The sequence below is a fragment of the Metopolophium dirhodum genome, chromosome 8 (assembly GCF_019925205.1).
Source record: "Metopolophium dirhodum isolate CAU chromosome 8, ASM1992520v1, whole genome shotgun sequence".
NCBI classification, from domain to species: Eukaryota; Metazoa; Arthropoda; class Insecta; order Hemiptera; family Aphididae; genus Metopolophium; species Metopolophium dirhodum.
In genome coordinates, this window is record NC_083567.1 from 25190277 (window position 1) to 25211969 (window position 21693).

General features: G+C 30.6%; 1 protein-coding gene across 2 annotated transcripts; it reads right to left on the reverse strand.

Moving 5' to 3' along the window:
- Positions 1-3892: 3892 nt before the first annotated feature.
- Positions 3893-11125, reverse strand: LOC132950501 (ubiquitin-conjugating enzyme E2 Q2). Of its 2 annotated transcripts, none has more exons than XM_061022000.1 (8): positions 10845-11125; positions 9956-10539; positions 9730-9834; positions 7247-7483; positions 7011-7170; positions 4621-5012; positions 4452-4518; positions 3893-4383 (listed from the first exon to the last, which is right to left on the reverse strand). In XM_061022000.1, exons 2-8 carry the CDS (start codon positions 10124-10126, stop codon positions 4352-4354), a joined length of 1164 nt encoding a protein of 387 aa, XP_060877983.1. In that variant the 5' UTR covers positions 10127-10539; positions 10845-11125; the 3' UTR covers positions 3893-4351. The 2 variants fall into 2 exon arrangements, with proteins under 2 accessions (XP_060877983.1, XP_060877984.1); XM_061022001.1 differs by having other exon boundaries at positions 4645-5012; positions 10845-11121.
- Between the last annotated feature and the right edge of the window lie 10568 nt (positions 11126-21693).

Sequence of the window (21693 nt, forward strand, 5' to 3'; positions counted from 1 at the left end):
GACGGACAAATCCACTTTATTATTCAAGAGACTTTTAATGACATTGATGTATCCGTTAAACTTCTACGCTCAGTTAATGATGTTAAATTGAGTAAATCGTCACAGGGGAATACCTAATCATCTGGTTCACATGCAATCTGTAACGGGCTATAGCGAACCCCAAAAATCGTCCTTTACCCTTTCAAGCTGTAACGAGTCACCTGCAGTATGAGGATCCCATACAATCAGCACCATACTCGAATATTGGACGCACCAGTGCACAAAAAAAGTGCCTTAATAAACATTAATCCAGAACAGAAGTCCTTAGACAATCTCATTATAAACCCAAGGGTTCTAAAACCCTTATGATAATAATAATTAATAAGATATTATTATCCCTCCTAAATAGGTACCTACCATCATAGGCGAAATTTGAGGGGGGTCTAGGGGGGCTTAGCCCCTTTTAGTTTTATTTAAGCCTCCCTAAGTTTTTAAATATATTCATTCTTAAATCCACCGAATAAAAAAATTATGCGGGTCTGTATTGATTTTATAAATTTAGCCCCCCCCGCAAATCAACTGTCCAAATTGCGCCTATGCCTACCATAATATATAATATTAATTATATGAACCCTCAAAAATAGGTAATACGCCCAACTTGATTCGCTTCGTGGCTTCGTCTTCAATAATGAAATAAACCACATATACATTTATAAGAATCTTTTAAGAGTCTGCCATCAATGATAAACGGCCCAATGCGGTATATAAAAATAGGCAGCCACCTAGGGCTGCACCAATATAGGGGTGGAAAATTTCAAATGAATCCCCTTCCTCCTCAAAAATTAAAAATTATTAAATATTTTTTTATTAATTAACTATTAAATGGTAAATCAAATATTGAAAAAAAATTCAGTCTATACTGCGTATACGTCGTCATACCTACAACCGCACCTAACTATAGACATCTTCAATCTTTCATTGTTTCATCTTTCAAAATAGATAATGACTAGGATTTATTATATGCATTGACATTTTTTTTTGCAACTTCTGATTAGGTATCTACTGTTTTTGTATGAAATGTCCACGAAGTACGTCATGACGAATCAATAAGTGGTAGTTACTTTACTTTGCATATTTTGAATAAAATGCATATATTATATTATTATTGCATACCTACATGGACGTAAATAGGAGGGGGCTTAGGAGGCCTTAGCTCTCCCTGATCTATCTTAAGCCCTCCTTAAGATATTCTAATATATTGGTAATCGCTTAATTCTTTATTATAATACATTATGAACATAGAAATAATTATCTAACAAAATAGTTAATGAACATATTATAAACAAGCATCGTTTTACGAGAAGGAAAGAAGGATGCAATATTATAATATAATTAATTATATATTATGACTGTATACAACTGAATAAATGTATAGGTACAATAATTCAATAAATAAATTTACATTTAATTTGTCATAGTTTTGAATCGTATCATAAATAAAATTATGTGTATGTAATAATACTATAATAGTGGGTGGAAGACAAATCTCCGACTTTTGTTCTTGAAACCCTTTGGCTTTTGGGCTCAAGTCTTATGCATTTGAAAATCCTATTTACGTACATGCATACCTACGACCTACCTACTGGCTATTTGCATTTGCTTTTCAACAATAAAAACTTATAAATGCATGTTGTGTGGTATATTTTAGCCGTATTATTATATAATATATAGAAATAATATAAAAAAATATCGATAGGTAATAAAAATGATAAAGTATTTTTACTTTCAACTGATGCCCGCACCAAATATAGAGAAAACTATTTACTTTACTCTATTCCAAAATCCGAACAAGTTGGAAAAACTGCGCAGCCTCTGAACGATAGAACCGCTGTGATTGGCTGCAGCAGTCAGCCGCGCCGACCGCAGCCAATGAGACTGCACATGCGCAAACCGCGTCGCGTTTCAGTCGGGATTTTTTCCAAACTTATTCGGAAATTGGAATATCGAGTAAAACTTTTTTGTTTCCAAACATGATACCTACATAATATGTGACTTGTGCTGCATAGGGTGTGTAAAACAATAATGCTCAAATATCCTCAAATATCGATTGCACGATAAGTAATATAGTTGTGTTAAACAAATATTTTCAAGCTCCTATATAGTCTCGTGGATTGAAATTCCGAGAAATATTTCCTACCAATTGCCTCCACAGCATATATACTCATTAGTTATTACACTTACACGATGGAGAACTAATTGGCTAGACTACGCTGTATCATATTATGCTAATAATTTTTATTATACATATAAAACACTAGGTAATAAATACCTATTTTTGTCTTTGGAAGAAAACACTGCAGTCTATAAAATTTGAAAATAAGAAAATAAAAAATGATTTAGCTTATTTTAGCTTAATCACTCATCCTATTCAAAGACTCGAAGTCTCGAAAACTCATCACTTTCACTTGACAAAATTCTAAAAATTGTTAAAAACATCAATATCACACTATGCCAAAATTAAGGAACAACTGCTGAAAGTCAACAAAAATAATTCCATAACACATTTTAGAAAAAAAATCGAGGGATAAAATCTATGTTTATAATAGGTACATTACACTTATATGTGTTACTTTAAATGAAAGTTACATGGAACTAATCTGGATGAAGATTTTCTTCTGCAAAATTTGAAAACGCAAAAATTACATCATGTGATGTTGAACGTAGCTTCAGAAATTAATATATAAGAACTTACTTTCCATTAAACCTTTGTTTAAGAATTTTTTAGAAAAATATTGGTAAATGTGTTCCAGGCCAGTATACAATTATTTTTCTACAGGTTTATGAAAATACTATTTCTTCTACTATTCGTTCAGAAATTGGCGATTATTTTTTTCGGGTTAACGTATAAGTTTAAAGCTGTAACCACAAACCACAGCACTATTTACTGTGAAATAATGATTTAAAATATGGCACTTGAAAATGTACGGTTTACAAGGTGTTTAAATCTATTATTGTATCAAGTATAATAATATAATAATGTCATTGATCAAAAAATATAATCGACATTAATTGACAATTAAGCATAATAAACACATCATTATTTAATAAAATCAGACTTTAGCCATAACATAAGTAAACAACATAAGTTATCATTACTGCAAAGTCCATACATGTTAAATACTTTAGTCTATAACTATTAGTAGGAAAGTATAACCTGAGTAACAACTCACCAACATAAATAGGTACTATTTAAAAGTAGAAATAGAATTATAGGTATTCAATTTAACTAAATTATTTGTTAATAAAACAATATCATTATATTATATTACGCAAACTGTATTGAAAATAGTTACAGCTCATTCATAAACGGACTTATGTCCAAGTGATGCAGTCTCTTAATAATAAATATGTACAGATTATACTTTACAATTTTTTTAACATGCACACTGTACAACTCTCATAATAATATGGTGTTATAAACTTTAGACAAGATAAAATATCAAAGAAATAAATCCCCAAATTATAATATTGTTCCTAGGTACAGTACACATAAATTCTTACTATTTCTTCCGATTTCCGATAGAATTATACAAAATTGAATTAGGCTATACTTAACATTAGGTCTTACAAAAAAAAAAGTACTTTTTTTATTATGTTCTCTTTCTTTAATCTAGGAAGTAATACACAAATCATAAGGCCATTTATCATTCATATTAAACTAAATAAGCAGTATGGGAAGTTTTTATTTTTTTTTGAGCATTGCAACATAAAAATATATGTATATATAAATAGGTATTTTATATATTACAAATTGTATCATTTGTATATAATTATATATATATATATATTTTTTTTACAGTGGTGTTTTTAATAATATGACTATAGTAAAATAAGCAGATATCAACGCACAAAATTCCTTTAAACACATTTGATGTGTGTCATTTATTGATACTTAAAAAAACCGTAATTAGTAACATAAAAATTAATCACAATTTAATAAATACACAAAAAAAAAAAATTGAACTCTGAACTCATAAAATAATTTAAGAATCAGTATTAAAAAAAAATATATAATAATAACCCATGTATTTATGATTGACTTGTGTCAGTAAAATAATGTCACGGGTCAAATAGCCCAGCTGGCAGCCGGAACAGTATTCAAAAATTGGATAGAATTAGGTTACCAAATTGAAAAGTATAAAAGTTATATTTTCTAGAATTATACAAAGAAACTAAACAAAATAATAAAAGTAACGTAAATATTATACTGTAAACAAGTTAGACGTGTTTTTTTTTTTTTTTACAAATGAGACATGTACTTTATTAGGTTTTTTTATAGGAATGAAAAGTTTAGGTTGTGTTCGACTGTTATTTAACCATCTTCTTTAGGAGGAGTAAACCAACCTAAAAAAAAATTAAAACATTATAAATAATATATATATTATATACTACAAAACACAACGATTATTTACCATTTTTTTCATGTATTTGCACAAGAGATTTAAAAGATTGCTGTGCTCTGGCTAGAGAGTACTGACCCTAAAATTAAAATAATAATTATTAAATATGGTGGCTTTAAAAGCATCTATATTATTTAACTATATTTAACTAAGTATTAGTTTTAAATAGATTTCCACATACTACTGGATATGTTGCATGGGATACCTGGTTCATTGTTTTTGGAACACCAAACTGTATTCTTGCTTTTCCTTTAACCAAAGTAGCTGCAATTTGCATAATCACTGCTTCAACAGTGTATGCTGAGCTCCACCCTTGTTTGGTCAGCAATTCCATGCATATTGCACCCCCAACTAGGACATAACCACCTTGTATGATGGGATGAACTACACGCACAAACGGTGGCTCAAAGGGATATGTCTCTTTGAATGTAATATTTAATAGAACAAAGTCTTTTCCTTCTTTCTCCTTTAACTTTTGCAAATCATGATATAAAGAAGAATCTGGATCAACTGTCATCAATTTTATATTCCACTCATAGATGCTGTCGCAAACTAGTTCCACGCTATACATTCCTAAATAATTATAATTATTTATTATTTACAGACAACATATTTATTTTATAGTTAAAAATATATGATACGTCAATTTATAGTTTTTGTCCATCACAAGTCACAACTTATTGGTTCTAATGCATACAATTTAACATATTTTTAGGCTTAAATAATATTTATAATCTGTTAGTATGTACATCAAACAAAGTTTATATTACAAGCAGGTCATCGCCAGTGTTTAAAGTTCAGTTTTTACATTCATTTATTAAAATATGGCTGTTTGACTTGTCATAATGTACATATAATTTTACTTCATATATGGATAAGTAACTGTAAATAATATGTTTATCATTATTTAATTGAAACAATCAAAATAACTTAAATGTCAAATCTAATAATAAATAATCAGTCAAATATTATTGTGTCCTTTGGACTGGATTCTAGGACGATTAATGATCACTAAACTAAAGAACTAACGATCCCAAACTTAAAAAATGATTAAATTTCTTTATAAACAAAGATAAATCAAAAAAAATAACTGAAGCATAGAATTAGTATATTTTAAATCATATTAAATTTAGCACAAAGAGTGCAAATTGGCATAGTGACAAAACGACCAACATATTACATAATCTAAACTAGTATAAAAAGAAGAAAAATTGTTTGTTCAGGGTAATCTCTGGAACTACTTAACCAATTAAAATTTTTTTTTCACTATCCCTAGTTTATTTAGGCTATATTTATCTGAATAAGTGGCTCTTAACGTTTTTTATTGCAAATTTTAGAATTTTTTATAGAAATAACAATATTGTTTTTTCTATTATATGGTTGTGCTTTTGTTTACAAAAAAATAAAATAGTTATTATGATTGAATATAATTTTAGGCTTGTATTTTATATTTAGTCAAAATCATCAAAGTGACTGTATTAAAATTCTTTAATGAAGGTTAAGATGGGATAAATCGATGATAAATATAAATAATATGCCATATGGCAATAAATATTATTAATAATAATAATAATAACATAAATAATTTGGTATAACTTTGAATCTTTAGAGTTAGAAATTATTCACTTACGTACGTACCTCGTGGAGTCTGCAAAATAAAATAATAATATAATTTGACAATATACTGCTAGCATACTGACAAGCGAGTCTCACTGGGCGTGATAGCTATAATATAATATAATTGGATATGTCCTGACTGATTAACGTGAACAATGATAGCTTGGGGCTCATAATTTTCACGGTATTTCCTTACCACCATGTATGTGTACACTAAGAAAGCTTTTTCCAAAATTTGCATTTTAAAGTGGTGTTTGCGTTAGTATTTTGGGATTCAGATGATTAATGAAAATTTTTAAGTATTAGACACCATTACACAGAATATTAAATAACCAATTAAACAAAGTTTGAATCATATAATGTTGGCATTTTTAATTGGCAACAAAGTGCACTGGGTCAGCTAGTATATAATAATTTTAGCATAAATTTAATAAAACAAAAAAACCATATTTTCCCCATTTTCTACACCCAGAATTTTTTTTTTTATACAATAATTAATCAGTGAATTCAAAATTAATAGTGACTCAACGACTCAAGTGACTCAAAGTTATTCTAATAAACATAACAAACGGCATAAGTGAGTTCCGAGGGGTTTTATTACTAGTCGGTCTAAGCCGGTTCAGGTTAACACTAAGTTAAAGAGACCGAGAAAAAGTTTGAGGTAACGACAATTTCGAGTTAATTAAGTTCAACAGTATAAATATTCTTTGTATACATTTTAACGTTATTTTTTAATAATTATCTTGTTTTATATCAATGTTGTCGACAAAAGCATTCAACTCTCAATGATACAAAATACTACCTTAAATAAAAATACTTTATATCATGCCTAACAATTTAAACAAAACACAAATGCACAACTTAAGTTATATACTCGTGGGACAAAAATAAATTGATGCAACACTTTTTTTAAACAGATTACTTAATTTAATAGGTAATATAACTATTTATTACCTTTTTTGAAACTATCAGATCTGTATATATCTCTAAGCTCTTTCATAAGACGATCAGTAGCTTGGACAGATCCAGTTACAGCCCCTTTTAAGTAATCCTGACGTTGATTTTGACGTAATCTTTCTAAAGTTTCCAAGTGTTGAATTTCCATATCATCAACCTTGATTTCCCATAATCAAGATTAAAAAAATAAATAAAATAGAAAAAATGTATACAACACAATGTACACTACTGACTTGTTTTTTGGTAGATTCAGGGGTAGATTCTTCCATTTCAAGTTGAATATATTCTTCAACTTCTTCTTCGTCATCATCATCGTCATCTTCTTCATCTGTAAGTTTACTAGAGCAGGAGGTAGAGGTTGATGCCCCAGAACTAGAGGGCATTTGTATCAGTCTTTGTAACTCGGACGGTTCAGATAAACAATATGTACGGCACAGTTCACTAATCAATATTCCAACTTGGTTAATGACCTATGGCAAAAATTGCATTTTATGTTTGTATAAGATACTTTAAAAATTCTAAAATATACAGGGACATAATAATATGTAAATAAATATAAATAAAATATATTAAAATGGTCACCTATATAAAGTTATGTTTTACATTAAATAATTATTAGTGGTTGAACTCTATTATTATTAACATATTGAACAGTTAGAGCATCAAATTTATTTTAATTCACTATTGTTTTTTAAAAGTTATATCGTACATTTTTAAATGTTTGAATAAGATTCAAGTTTGCAAAAACCTAAATTTGATCCATCCTTAATTAATTATACTAGATATAATTTATAAATTGCCTTAATTTCATTCAACTGGTTTTTACTATTTTTATTTTTGGGTTAAGGGGGGATCGGTGGCGGACAGTTATTTTAGCCAAAACATACAAACCTTTATTCCATCATACTGAACGACCTAGTAATGCAATAATACTTTTTAAAACTGATTTGAATTTGTTATTATGTCTATTTGAAATCGGTCAGTCTACTTTTCTCAATTTAACCTCTCCAAAAACTATAAATTTAGTTAGAATATATTTTTTATTTTTAAACTTTGATTATTCGGTTTTTAAATCAGAAATCTTGATTTGGTCTGACCGAATTCTGAAAAATTATAGCATTATTAGGTCGATTGGTAGGATGGAACAATTTACATACAAATGAGCATAAATTGTTTACCATTCACGGATGCAACACTGTTCCGATGACGTGTGCATGTGCGTGCGGGAACGCTCTGCTAATTATTTTACACACACTAATGGTCACTTATTACACACATATATAGGATCCGCATAGGTACATGCAATTTTAAAATTGCCCAATTCAAACTCCTTAAAAACTATACAACACCGATCACCTTAACAATTTTAATTTTAATTCTGAGTCCTAAATGTACAAAAAAAAAGCATCTGAATTAAATTAAAAATAATAATAATGATTTTACTGGATAATGTACCAATATTTATAAGACTACGTGGTTTGAAAACATTTAACAGTTGGTACAGCTGCATCAACTATTCTTGTCAATTAGATATTAGAGAAAGTTTTATCAAAAATTGATGAAAATAAATGTAAAGACTACGTTTAAAAGCCAACTCTAGCTAACTTTAGGTAATGTAGACTAATATAAACTAAATAATTTTTTAATTTTTAACAAAATATTAACTTCATTATGTTAAATGTTTAATATCAGTTTATTTCAAAATAATATAGGTATATTTCTATATTTTCATTATGTAATATTATTAAGAACAATAAAACAATAGACACTTTTGCTTTTCTCTTTTTCCATAGGGGGTATTCATTCAAACAGATTTCAATAACTAAAAGAAGATAGATCTAAATATTGATTGTAATATTAGTTCATTGACAAATCTATAAAATATAAGATACTCAGTTCTTCAGTTTCATTTTAGTGTTCTTTATAATATATGTTATTACTTATTACTATATATGATTTGAATTATTTGAATATACTATACCTAAATGGTTTTTTTTTGTGATGTCATGTATAGGGGTTAGCAGGAAAACACCAAAACACTCAATTTATATACTTAATAAATTACTATATATATGCATACAAAAAACTAAAATAAAGTACTAATATATTTTGTAAGTAATGTAATTGTTTGAATATATTATTTTAAGTAAAAAATGTATAGGTAGGTAATACCAGGAAGATTGTAATTCATAACAAATAAGTTAGTACAAGCATTCTATTATTGTTCAACATTAATTATAAAAATAAATGGGTATTAAGTATTTATAGCACAAGAACAAATTATTTTCACCTGTTACTATAAAATATACTTAGTTGTTTTTGGTATTTTATATAAAAACATATGTTAGACTTGTGATGGTTGAAAATACTAGTCGTTGCTTAAGAATAAGTATTGCTTAAGCTATACTTATGACTCAAATGAGTTTCATAAACGAGACTTTGTCTTAAGTAAAGTAAAAGTATTACTTAAATTAAGGTTGATCGAGATCTACTTTAAGCATTGTTTTTAGTTATTATCACAATTTTTTTATTTTTAAATTATCAAAATCAGCTTAAACAAGTTTTTTTTAACAATCGACAATGAATACGGCTCTAGGTCTGGGAAGAATCAATAAATTAATATCTTAGTATATTTAAGAAATAAAAGAAGCGCATAGTATCATCTCTATCCACAAATAATATGCTGATTAAGTATTAGACAAGCAGGTGCACTCACGTGATTATTGAGTCCAGTAGTCTGACCTAGCTTTTCGATAGCATTGGTCACCTTACAGTCGTCGGTATCAGCAAACCAGACGGGTGGAGTGCCAGGATATGTCTCCTGTAAACAATTATTAGTGTATAAAAAAAAAAAAAAAACAAAGAATGAACAAGTACAATAAGTACCTATACTACATAACAGACAGACAAACGTGCATGACGTTTAGTTCGGGGATGCTTACCGTGATGTTACCGATGATCTCAAACTGTCGCCCGGTGGGGCCGACGAACTTGCATATTACCTCGTCGACGGTGGCCGCATGCACCTGGAACCGGTCGTGGTTCTTGGGGAACGTCGACTCGATCACTTTGATCTCCTGTTTCAACACGTTCAGGCAAGCCATTGTGAGCATCGACAACTACTGGTCGCGAGGATCACGACGATCTATTGACTGAATTAGGCGAGGGGCACCGCGGCCCGGAAGGCCGGACGGACGACGTGGTCGTGGACCATGTCAGGTTCGCGAAAGGGTCCGTTTACACGAGGGCGCACGTTGTCCGTAAGAAGTGGTTAGTGCGACGGAGATTGTAAACGGTGAACACAAATTACGATGGCGGCAATAATTATTATGATACTGTCCTAGCGGTCGTGTATCGGTTGGCGCGTGATGCGGCGGCGGCGGCGGTGACAGTGATGATGATACTTCAGCGACGACGACGACGACGACGAATGGACCGCGGACGACGTCAAACGTTGGAAACTTGGAAATACTGTGCACACGACCACGGCGTATGTCAGAGTATGTGTAACAACAGTCAACAATATCTGATATTTTATTAAACAAATAACAATATTATTAATATTACTATTATTATTATTACTATTACTATACTACTGTGGTGGTGGTGGTACGAGCTGCGGATGATAATAATAATATACTTTTTTTTAACGCGACCGTCTGTCCGGGAACGGAAAAAAAAAAAACCAAACAATAACAAAAATGAGAAAAACGTGGAGAAGAGATAAAGGAACGTAATATATTATTCGTGCGCGAGTATGGGTATGTATGAAGTATGTACTTCTATATATGTATATTATTATTGTAAGTGTGTGTGTGAGTGTATACGTACCGCCGCCGCGTATTATTATTATTGTCCTTTCGGGGAAAAATAATAAATATTCCGTTCGCGATCAGATGGAGTGATGGACAGCCGCTGCCGCGCGTACTGGTGCCTGGCGGACGGACTACGGCGGCGGTGACGACGGTGATTGGAGAATGGTGATGGTCTGGTACTAGTCTGGTAGAGCCGCGGTAGAGTCGTGTCGGTGAAGGCGGTGGTGGCGCCTTTGCGGTGGTTTTGGTTGAGGTTGTTGTCGTCGGTCGGTCGGTTGAGTTCGGCGCCCGGAGGTGGATGTAGACTGTAGTGGTACCACTCTAAACGAACCGTTTGGTTTGCCGGTAGAGAGCGCTACGAGACAGCCGCGTGCCTAACCATCGGGAAATGTGAACGGGGAACGGGCCAAGACGCCAAGAACGTCCAATTCCGCCGTCAGTTCTGTTTAAACAATTATTAATTCAACTGCAGCACTCGCAGCAGGCCGTCACACTGTCTCGGTATCTCTGCCTCGGCGACTCTGCCAAGTGCCCAGTACGGCCGCGGGACAATGTGTACCTCCAATAATAATAATAATAATAATAATAATTGCGTTTCACACCTGTATGGCCGTTGTACTGCACACCTGCCGCCGCTGTGGTGTTCGTTACTATTTTGCTTATTATTATTACCGTCTATTCCGTCCTCGATCGCGTGAAGTCTTCTTTCTTTTTTTGTTTACGTCGGGCGACCTCGGAGTTCGGACAATTGAGTGCCCACTCTCACGATACGACCGAATCAAATTACACAGCATGCTAGTTAGTAGTTTGAGTAGGCGATCTACCTGTATACATTATAACAGGTGCAACCTTTGAGTTTTATAATAGGGGTGCCAAAATTTAAGCAGTCCAATTTTTTTTGGTCATGCCACTTTTTTAAAAATAGTAAATACAAATACTGTTTATACTGGATAGTGGATACCCCCACCAACAACCGCCGGTACGCGACGTGCGTGCAGTGCCGTCAGTCCGCTGTGAACTATAATATACAGCCAGTTCCAATTAGCACCACTATAATATACGTGTTTACGTACAATTTATTTAAAATTGGTGTATACTTGTTGGACAGCTTTGATCGGCGACCGCCATGCAAGATCGAGTGCGAGAGTGGGAGAAATTGGGCTCGGGACGGCCGTCGGAGCATTCTAAATTTTAATCCAGGCCAATAAGACACAGAAAAAAATAGGGGAGCCAAAGTATACCCTGCTCCCCCCCCCCCCAAATGGCGCCCCTGATTATAAGGCACGTAGAAATATATTATACAGGTGATTCGCCAACATGCTCACGCCCTTTTCCTTCTTTAAAAGGCAGTTTTTAAAAATCTTATTTTTGGAATAATAATACTTAAAAGAGCGTATATTCTATATTTTCAAATTCTTGAGATTGTTTGTACTACTTGTGGAGTATCCCGAGAGTCACGTGATACAGCCCCCCGATTAGCCCTCCTGACTACGATTTAGCCCCCTCCAAAATATCCCTTTTAGATTTAATTATAAACCCCCTACGGCGATTTTAAGTAATTTAAATTAAATTTATTAATGGTTTTGTGTAGTTCAGTTTACTGTAGCCCCCTCTCTCCCAGAATTGTAACCATAGTTGCGCCTACATTAGGGTGACATTAGTCACTTGAACATTTTAGTAGGCAGTTAAAATGATTAGGTACTTACTTATGTATATTTTCCGGTATTAAAGAGAATCCAGGTACTTTGGTGGATCAAAAGTAAAAAACTCCCGGAATTTTTCAATAGCGTCGGGAAAAACTGAAATTTTTACGCAAAATACGTATTTTTTAAATTATTTATAGACAAGAAAATTTTGATTTACATTAGTATTTTTTAAAAATTATTGTCGATAAAAATTTTTTACTCGGTCTTTTTAATTAACTTGAAAATGTAATACAATAGGTTTATCTTAACTCTTAAGTTGTGAAAATTAAAAAAAAAATTTAAGCATGAATCCACTATAAATCATAAGTTCTGCGTGTACAACATTGCCATGACAAGTGATATTTTTTACCTGCAATTGTCCGAATTCAGTCGAATTTGAATTATTCTAGAAGTAGGTGAAATTGATAACGTGTTGGTTATAAATGTATATCATAATATGTTATAATTCTATATAGGTTATAGGTATTATATATTATATAGTAGTATAGTACCTATATACATTATACATTTATACATATATTTTTTGGGTAATAGTAGTTATCATGATTTACATATAATATTCGTCATAACCAGGCGCGGACTGGTAAAATAGGGCACGGGATGCTACACAATTTAAAGGGCAAATAACATAAATTGTTGGGGCGAATTTAATACATGTAGATTATTTATAAAATATTAATATATTTTATTTTGTTTTGAAAAAATATTGAATATACGTTAAACACGTAAATAAGTACCAAGTTACAAAAAACTTTCAATCAAAGTTGTACAATATTATAGATTACTAGTAATCGTAAGTTGGTAACAATCTGTTGTTCATTAGGTGTCTAGAGTCTTTAAATATATAATAAATAATATTAGGCAAATATATTTTAGGGCAAGGGATGCTGTAGCATCCCAGCATCCCAGCCAGTCCGCGCCTGGACCAGTTTGTATAGTTAAATTTGGCATGCGAACTATAATTGAAATAGAAAACCAGAATAGGTGCATTGCAGATGACAAAGATTTCTGTAAAAGAACATACGATTCATCAATATACCGTATAGGTACTGATAATACTGATAGTACTAGATAATCCTATAATATATAAGTTCTATGGATTTATCATAATAAACAATATATTTTATAATATCTATGGCAATCGTTAATTGTCGAAATTCGTCGGCGATGGTTAACAATTCTAATAATTTCAGCAAATACTATTGTATTATAAATATAATATATTGTATATTTTGATTTCAGTGAACAAAAAAACAATAAGCCACTAATATAAACAGACAGTTCGTTAAACCGTACATATTATAATATAAGTTTTAATAAAAACTCGCAAATTTCATTATGATCAGGTTATTTTCATAAAGTATTTCGATACTTTCAAGTTTCAGTTCATCGGAGTGAGATGATTAGATGGAGATGGATGAAGATGGCTGTTTCTTCGGCGATGGCGGCACTCTAGCTACGTTTCACCGGAAGAGTAGATGTTTACGAGTAAGTTTTTTTTATATTATTACCTACTATTTTACATTTACTTTTTAGACTTAAATCAGGGGTAAAATAGGAATTATTCTTGTTTTTTTAAATAATTTTTTCGAAAAATATATGTAACATGTATAGCTCATACAATTATGAATTTATAGTTAATAGAAATGCGGATGTTTATACTTCATAGATATTTTTTTATTGAAATCGTGTAAATAATTTGATTAAACAATCAGGTACCTACTCATCACTAGTATCAATTTTATTATATTACGTGTAAAATCACCGACACAAGGTGCAGACTGAATTAAAAAAATTAAAAACATAAAACAATGTTGTAGTAGAAGCTGGAAACTGTAGTTTTTATAATCCATATAATGTAACTATTAAATTTAATCATTGAATTATTATTCAGAGATAACTTTGGGATGAATGCCAAACGTATAAATGTAAATTAAATTAAAAATAATTAAAAAACATTTTGTGAAAGGAACAAGATTACTGCTAATATTTAAGTCTTCATTATTATTAACATATAAATACAAATAATAGATATTTTAATAGCTTTTTACTATTAACATTCAGTGTAAATATAGTTTCTGATCGACTTACCTATATGTAATAAAATAATTATTCATATCAAATAATCCTAACAATTTAATGCAAGGATTCTCATAAATTGATCTTACAGCAGCCTTAAAACACCAAAAATACATTTGTACATCATTTACAAAATTTTAGTTCCCTATTATGGTGTAGGTACTAATACAAACAATAAATTGCTATTCGAAAAAACAATTTCGTATACCTATTATTATTTACTAAATACCTACAACTAAACTAAACTAAAAAAAAACATATGATTACATATTATACTGAGTGCCTATAAAATAATATTATATATGAAAATTGAATCTTTATTACGAATACTTATCGTTTACACAGACCACCAAGACAAAATAATTAAAAATATTAAAAAATAAAGAACACATCATTGTAAAATTAATACAGTCATCGATCCGCTCAGAATCTAGAATTATGGACTCGGAGTTTTAGAAATCTAGTTGGTATTATAGTATTTGATGAATTTACTGTACCTCTAAAATCCAGTAATCACATTTTTATTTAATAATTCATAAAATACAATATGCTCTTAAAAAAAAAAAAATTATTGTGCTTCTGATATCTATTCACCACCTTAATCAATAATTAAATTGATAAACGAAAATAATAATTTAAATAATACCCATATCATATTATTATAATCAAAATTATAAACTATTTTGGTTTATTGTCATATCAAATTTCAATGAACAAATTGTTCCTTAACACGGAACTCTTTGATACAAAAAGTTGCATTATATTATATCCGTGGATTCATCATATTGATGTACCTAGTATAATATCTATCATTTATTTATTTATCTATGGCAAATCTCAGAGTCGTTGCAGAAGACACATTCGACTAAAAATTCTAAAATTTCAATAAGCAAAGAAGATATTCTAAGTTCTGGCTGTATTCTGGAGCGTTTCCTCATGGGCGTCGCAATTCACACACGTCACGGATTCCGCCGAAGGAGTCGATAATTAAAGTAAGTTTGTTTTTATATTCTTTTGGGGCTTGAATTTACTTTTAAGACTTAAAACAAATATTTAATGTCAGGAAAAATGTGCTATCCAAGTGTTGTAGGCGCATATTTTAGTTCTAGACTAGAAATGTATAAAATACGCGAGATATAAACGTCGTCGTCGTTTTTCCAGTCCCTGTTCGTAGAATAATTATAATTAATAGGTTCATACCTTTATAGGGTACTCAATATATATAAATATATAAATATTTTGGTTTAATTTATAGAAATATATGTTATGACTTATAACTGATAATAGTCATAAGATACAATTTTAATTAATAACTGGTATTTTTTTTTCCAAATCCAACGTTATAAGTTATAGGTAGCTGTTAATTTAGTGTCACATACTTAACTTCTATTGTTCACCTAATATCTATATTCTATATCATAGGGATTAGGGCCGTATAACCATGCACACATAAAAGTAATATTCACGGAATGGTCAACTGCTTAACCTGACGTGTGCGCACTTATGAATAACATACCTACTCATATACTCGTATAGGTATATAAATATACCTATATAAATAGTGTAATACTACATACACGAATGTGTTACCTATTATGTCCCTAAAAGTTCAATAGTTATTATTATATTTATTTATTTTTTACATATAGGTAGGTACATTACAAGACTAATTAAAATCACATTTATTTCTATTTTTTCGAACACAATGTTTCAAAAATTATTAATTAATATATAATTTGTTGGTATAGTATTAAATTAATTAATGAAATAAAACAAACACACCTACTATAATTATTAGTAATAATAATATATCTATTTAAAATTATTAAAATACAAAACGAACAAACGAAAAACGATTCTGAGCAAAGACATCGTTAACTAATAAATAATATTGAGATTAAAGTAATTTATTTTACTATTAGACATTAGCACCTAAAATAGTAGGCTAAAGTCATTTTTGCCCAAATAATAACATTTGAAAGTGTCATCGTGTCTATAAATTATAATAATATTAAATATACTCTAAAAATTTCATAAATCCGCGAATACTTACTATTTTTAAATTACAACAAAATAACTAAAATCGTTATTTTTGGTTTTAATATGTAATTTCGTCCAAATTTTCAACTTATAATATCTGTAAAAAGTAACTGTGTTTATAATAGATTATTTAGATTTTTCGGTTACAATATGAACCAGGAGCGGACTGGGCCGGCGGGATACTGGGAACTTTCCCGGTTGGCCGCTACTCAAAAATGATTTGTTATTGCTATATATTTATAATTATTATTAATATAGAAGATCGGTATAAATCGGTAGAAAATCGGTATAAATATTAATTATAAATATTTTTTATTTTCATACCATGACGCGTGTGTGAAAAATTGTTTATATTAAGTGTTTAAGATGTTAGATTTCGGTTCGGCTGATTGTGCACCTCTCTCACTCTTCAGCATCAATGCATCAGAAATTATTATTTATAATTAGGCCACGGATTTAAATATAAACTGCATTTTCTGAATTTTCTAAACATTGCTTTCCAAGCAAAGAATTCGTTTCATATATTATCAACGAATTGAAAAAATTAAATAAGAACATTTATATGGGTTGAAGTCAATATTATAAAAACTTATTGAAAAAAAATTAAATACAATTAAATAAAGGTAATTTTTTTAAATTATATTTCTATTTTTTTACGTACCCATTATGCTCGATACTATAACTTCGGTCTTCAGTTATAAAAACAACACTTGCCAATATGGAATTACTGTCGAAGTTTTTTATTTTAAAATATTAAATAGCATCTGATTGATTGATGTCCTATAATGAAACTCAAAATATAACGAATACACTACCTATACACCTATCTAAATTATATTTTATATTCGTTTAAATTGGACTTTTAATTTTTCTGGACATTTTATTAAGCTACGAATTTATTTAGTTATTTTGTTATTTAGGTAATACATATTAATTAATAGGTATTTCTTAAATTTTTTTATTATTTTATTTGAAACATTATTTTTAAATATTGGGATCAATAAAACTATTTTTATTCAATTACTATTTTATATCAATTAGAATTTGTTAATAAACCAAGTAATAAATGAATGGTTACCAAGTAAAAAAAACCGTTATCTATATTATAAATTTGAATTCAATTTACCGCATTTGCGTCTAGTAGAAACAAATAAATGTTTTTTTGAAGATAATGTAAAAATATCCATCATCCATCGGTTAGGACCATATATATATTTTCTATGATTAGGACGGTGAGGTTATAATTATAAATAATCTATGGCAAATGACAATCGTCTGAGACGAACAGCGATTCCAATACGTACTCACATATTTCGTTCCATTCTGGTTATTAAACTAGGTGCCTATTTTTATAAATGTCATTAATCTCAATACTTCCAGACTGAACTTTTGGATCGGAGATATGAAGACGCGCGCTGCATTTTCCTTGGCGGAGATGCACAGCTCTGACACTAGACAATATTATACACTCGAAGGGAACGCGTTTCGCCGGAAGAATAAATAATTACGTAAGTCTTGTCCTTCTATTCTGTTGAGGCGGTAGACCTAATGTAAATATTTATTGTCAGACAAACTTATATAACCGCTAGACGTATAGTAATTTTTAAAATCCAGTTTTTATAGGTGTGCAAAAATTATGAAAAATACCTTAAATTATAATACTTTGCCTACAACTGTTAATTTATTGTTATAGTAGAATAGTTTTTAAAATTTGAAATCAATGATTAGGCAATACTTTTATAAGTAGGAAGGTAGGTTTTTATACCTACCTAATAAAATAAGAAAATACATAATGATTAATGTTATTTAATATGATTTGTAAGTACATAGCAGATCATACCTAGAGAACACCTCAAACGTACGTTTTTTTGGGGGGGTTTTACGGGATATGCCTAAGGGAAATTTTCTTCAAATTTTCACATTTCACTATTTGATATTGTGATATTATTTGTGCCTAGGTTAAGTTTCTGTTTTAGAATCGATCGATAGGTTATCTATAGGTATATCACATTCTTTAATTTTAATTCTGGTAGTCGAGTATTGGACAAGTACCTACGTAATTTATAATTCGTATCGTAATTTAATTACTAAAAAAATATATTTTCCCCAACAGTGTCACCGGCAGGAGAATACATTATAGAATGTCTATAAACTTGTGGTCTAGTATATGGTTAAAATTGGCATGCGACCAACAACTGGGGGCTTGTTCTGGACAATTTAAATGATCTAATAAGGTTTATCTCATTATTTGAATTAAATCAATTTTTAACCGATTGTTGTGTTAATCAATTTTTTAATTTATTTCATTCAACACACTCGTCTCAGTTTTCTAGTACCTCTAGATTTCTCACAAAATTCATATCGATCATCTCACAGCTTTCATATTCAAAACCAAAAAAATATGTATTTTTATCTTATTTCAATCTTTTTCATCGAAATAAGTTTCAATTAGCGAGATGTAGAGAGAGATGGAGATGGAGCGAGATGTAGACGGATGAAGATAGCTGTTTCTTCGACGACAGCGTGTGCTGCAGTACAGCTAGGTTTCACTGGAAGAGTCGATGTTTATGCATAAGTTTGTTTTTATATTATTTTGGTCTTACATTTACTTTTTAGACTTGAATTAAATATTTATTGTCGCGGAAAATCTGTTAACTAAGTAACGTAGAAGCATATACGTTTACTACTGCCTACCAAAGGCGCAATGTATAATAATAATAAATTATACGCCAGTCCGAACAATCCAAACGCTGTCTTACTCGTAGTCGAGTTCTAGTTGATAACTGACTTGTGAATAAATGTAATTTTTGTTAGGTATAAAAATAAAACTAATAAATCCTTAAATACAACATTTAAAAATACAAACTCTGTGTAATAAAAATTAATATTAGGTATTTATTGGTAGGTTCATATAATATCTGTAGACTGTAACTAGGTCATTAGAATATTGTAGAACATTTTACTGCATAAGATGCGTGTTATTTCAGAAATGGTATTCGTTAGTGAACATTTTCAAACTGGGAATAATATATCATAAGCCGATTGAAATGTGTGAACGTTTCAGTGTTTCGAAGACTAAGTTTCGTAGCAGATTTCGATTCCGTCACGGGGTATGTATTTTCTTATTTCTCAGTAGATTTTTTTTTTATTATAGTTACCTAGGTACATCACATTCATTAATTTAAATTCTGGTAGTCGAGTATTGGACAAGTACCTACGTAACTTATAATTCGTATCGTAATTTAATTACTAAAGAAATATTATAATTTCCCCAACAGTGTCTAGGGCCACCGGCAGCAGAATGCATTATAGAATTCTATAAACTTGTGGTCTAGTATATAGTTAAAATTGGCATGCGACCAAAAACTAGGGGCTTGTTCTGGAAAATTTAAATGATCTAATAAGGTTCATCTCAGTAGGTTTTTTTTTATTATAGTTAATTGATCATGGGATGTATTGCCCGAAAATTTTCAATATTTGTATTGTAACTATACCGGTATAACACTATTCGGGCTATCAATAAAGTCGTGTTCAAAATTAGAAAATTGGTGAGGTATGATATTTTTTTAAGCAATTCTTTCGAGTAGGGAATTCGCTCAATGATATTTAAATATTTTCACCGATAATCAAGTACGATGACTTGTAGGTAACTAGAGACTGGGTGAATAGGAATTAGGTAGTGTGTAATTTGGCGAAGATAAGGAAATGGGTCAACAGGATTTCAGAATGTTTGGTGTATGAAAGGGAAAGATGAAAAATAAATGTAAGGTTAGGGTAGGTAAGTGGAGTGAGGGTAGCAGATATGAGAATAATAAGTAAGGTGTTAAGGTACAAAAGAGGATAGAATAAGAAATCAATTAATTAAGGGTAGTGTAGGGTAGTGTACATATTGTAGTGAAAACAAGAGAGAATAGGTTTAGGTGGTTCGGCCACTGTATGATAAGAGTTAGTGAGAGTGGCTATAGAAGTTAGTTAATTTAGGTGGGAAATGAGGGGCGAGAAGGCTGAAGAAGAGATGGATAGACAGAATACCGATCATATGGAGGTGTGGAATGAGAGTGGCTGAACCTGTATATAGCTGTGAGAGACGGGGGAAGAAAAAGTGTAAAGGTAGAATAGTTATGTTAACAATGCCGAATACGTAGGATAAGATCTTGAATTGCAAAGGCCACTAGCTTCAACTAACCATAGGTTTACCTAACTAACCTTCTTATGACTCATTAGTACACTTTGAATAAAAAGATCCTGAGTTGCTGCAGGTTGCCGAACTTGGTTGCCGTGTTTGATTATCAAGTTGATCCTCTGATTGTTGACACCATGGATAGTCCACGCCTATGTTAAATACATTTGAGGCCGCGTTCCCGGAGGGGAAGGCAATTGAGGCTCCTTTATATTGATAGTCGATACTCGATATGAGTATACTTTATTTGGCCTCAATTGTTCCCCTCGAAGGACGAAGACCGCTGATAAGACCATTATGTCCTATCCATATCTTTATTATCTATGATGGAGCCATACCCAGCTCACTCGTGTAAGTTGGGATGTCAGCGCACTATTTGTTTTCCATCTTTGACCCACGCGTAGCATACCAAATGTACGATTAAGAAAACACTAAAATGATTGTGCGTGGGTCGGAGAGAGAAATAAATGGTGCGCTAAAAATCTGACATCCTCTTAAGTGTTAAATATTTGCCTGCATGTATGCACTAAAAACAGGCAAATATATGCACTGAAATATTCAAAAATATTAAAAATAATAAAATATTCAAAAAAATACTGAATGAAAACGTTTTTATTAAAATTTTTTTAAATTAATAAATAATAATTCAAATTGGTTTACAAAAAAAATTCTTTATTTACACACTTGGTAGGTAGGTAACGGATGAACCGAAAATATAAAAACATTTTAAGAAAATAAGCATAAATACGAAGAAATCACGAAAACATGCAACTATATTAACTAACCAGAAAAAAACGCATATTGGTAACGGTGTTGTAATAATAGGGATCTCCCCAAAAAAATAAGTACTAATAGTTCAA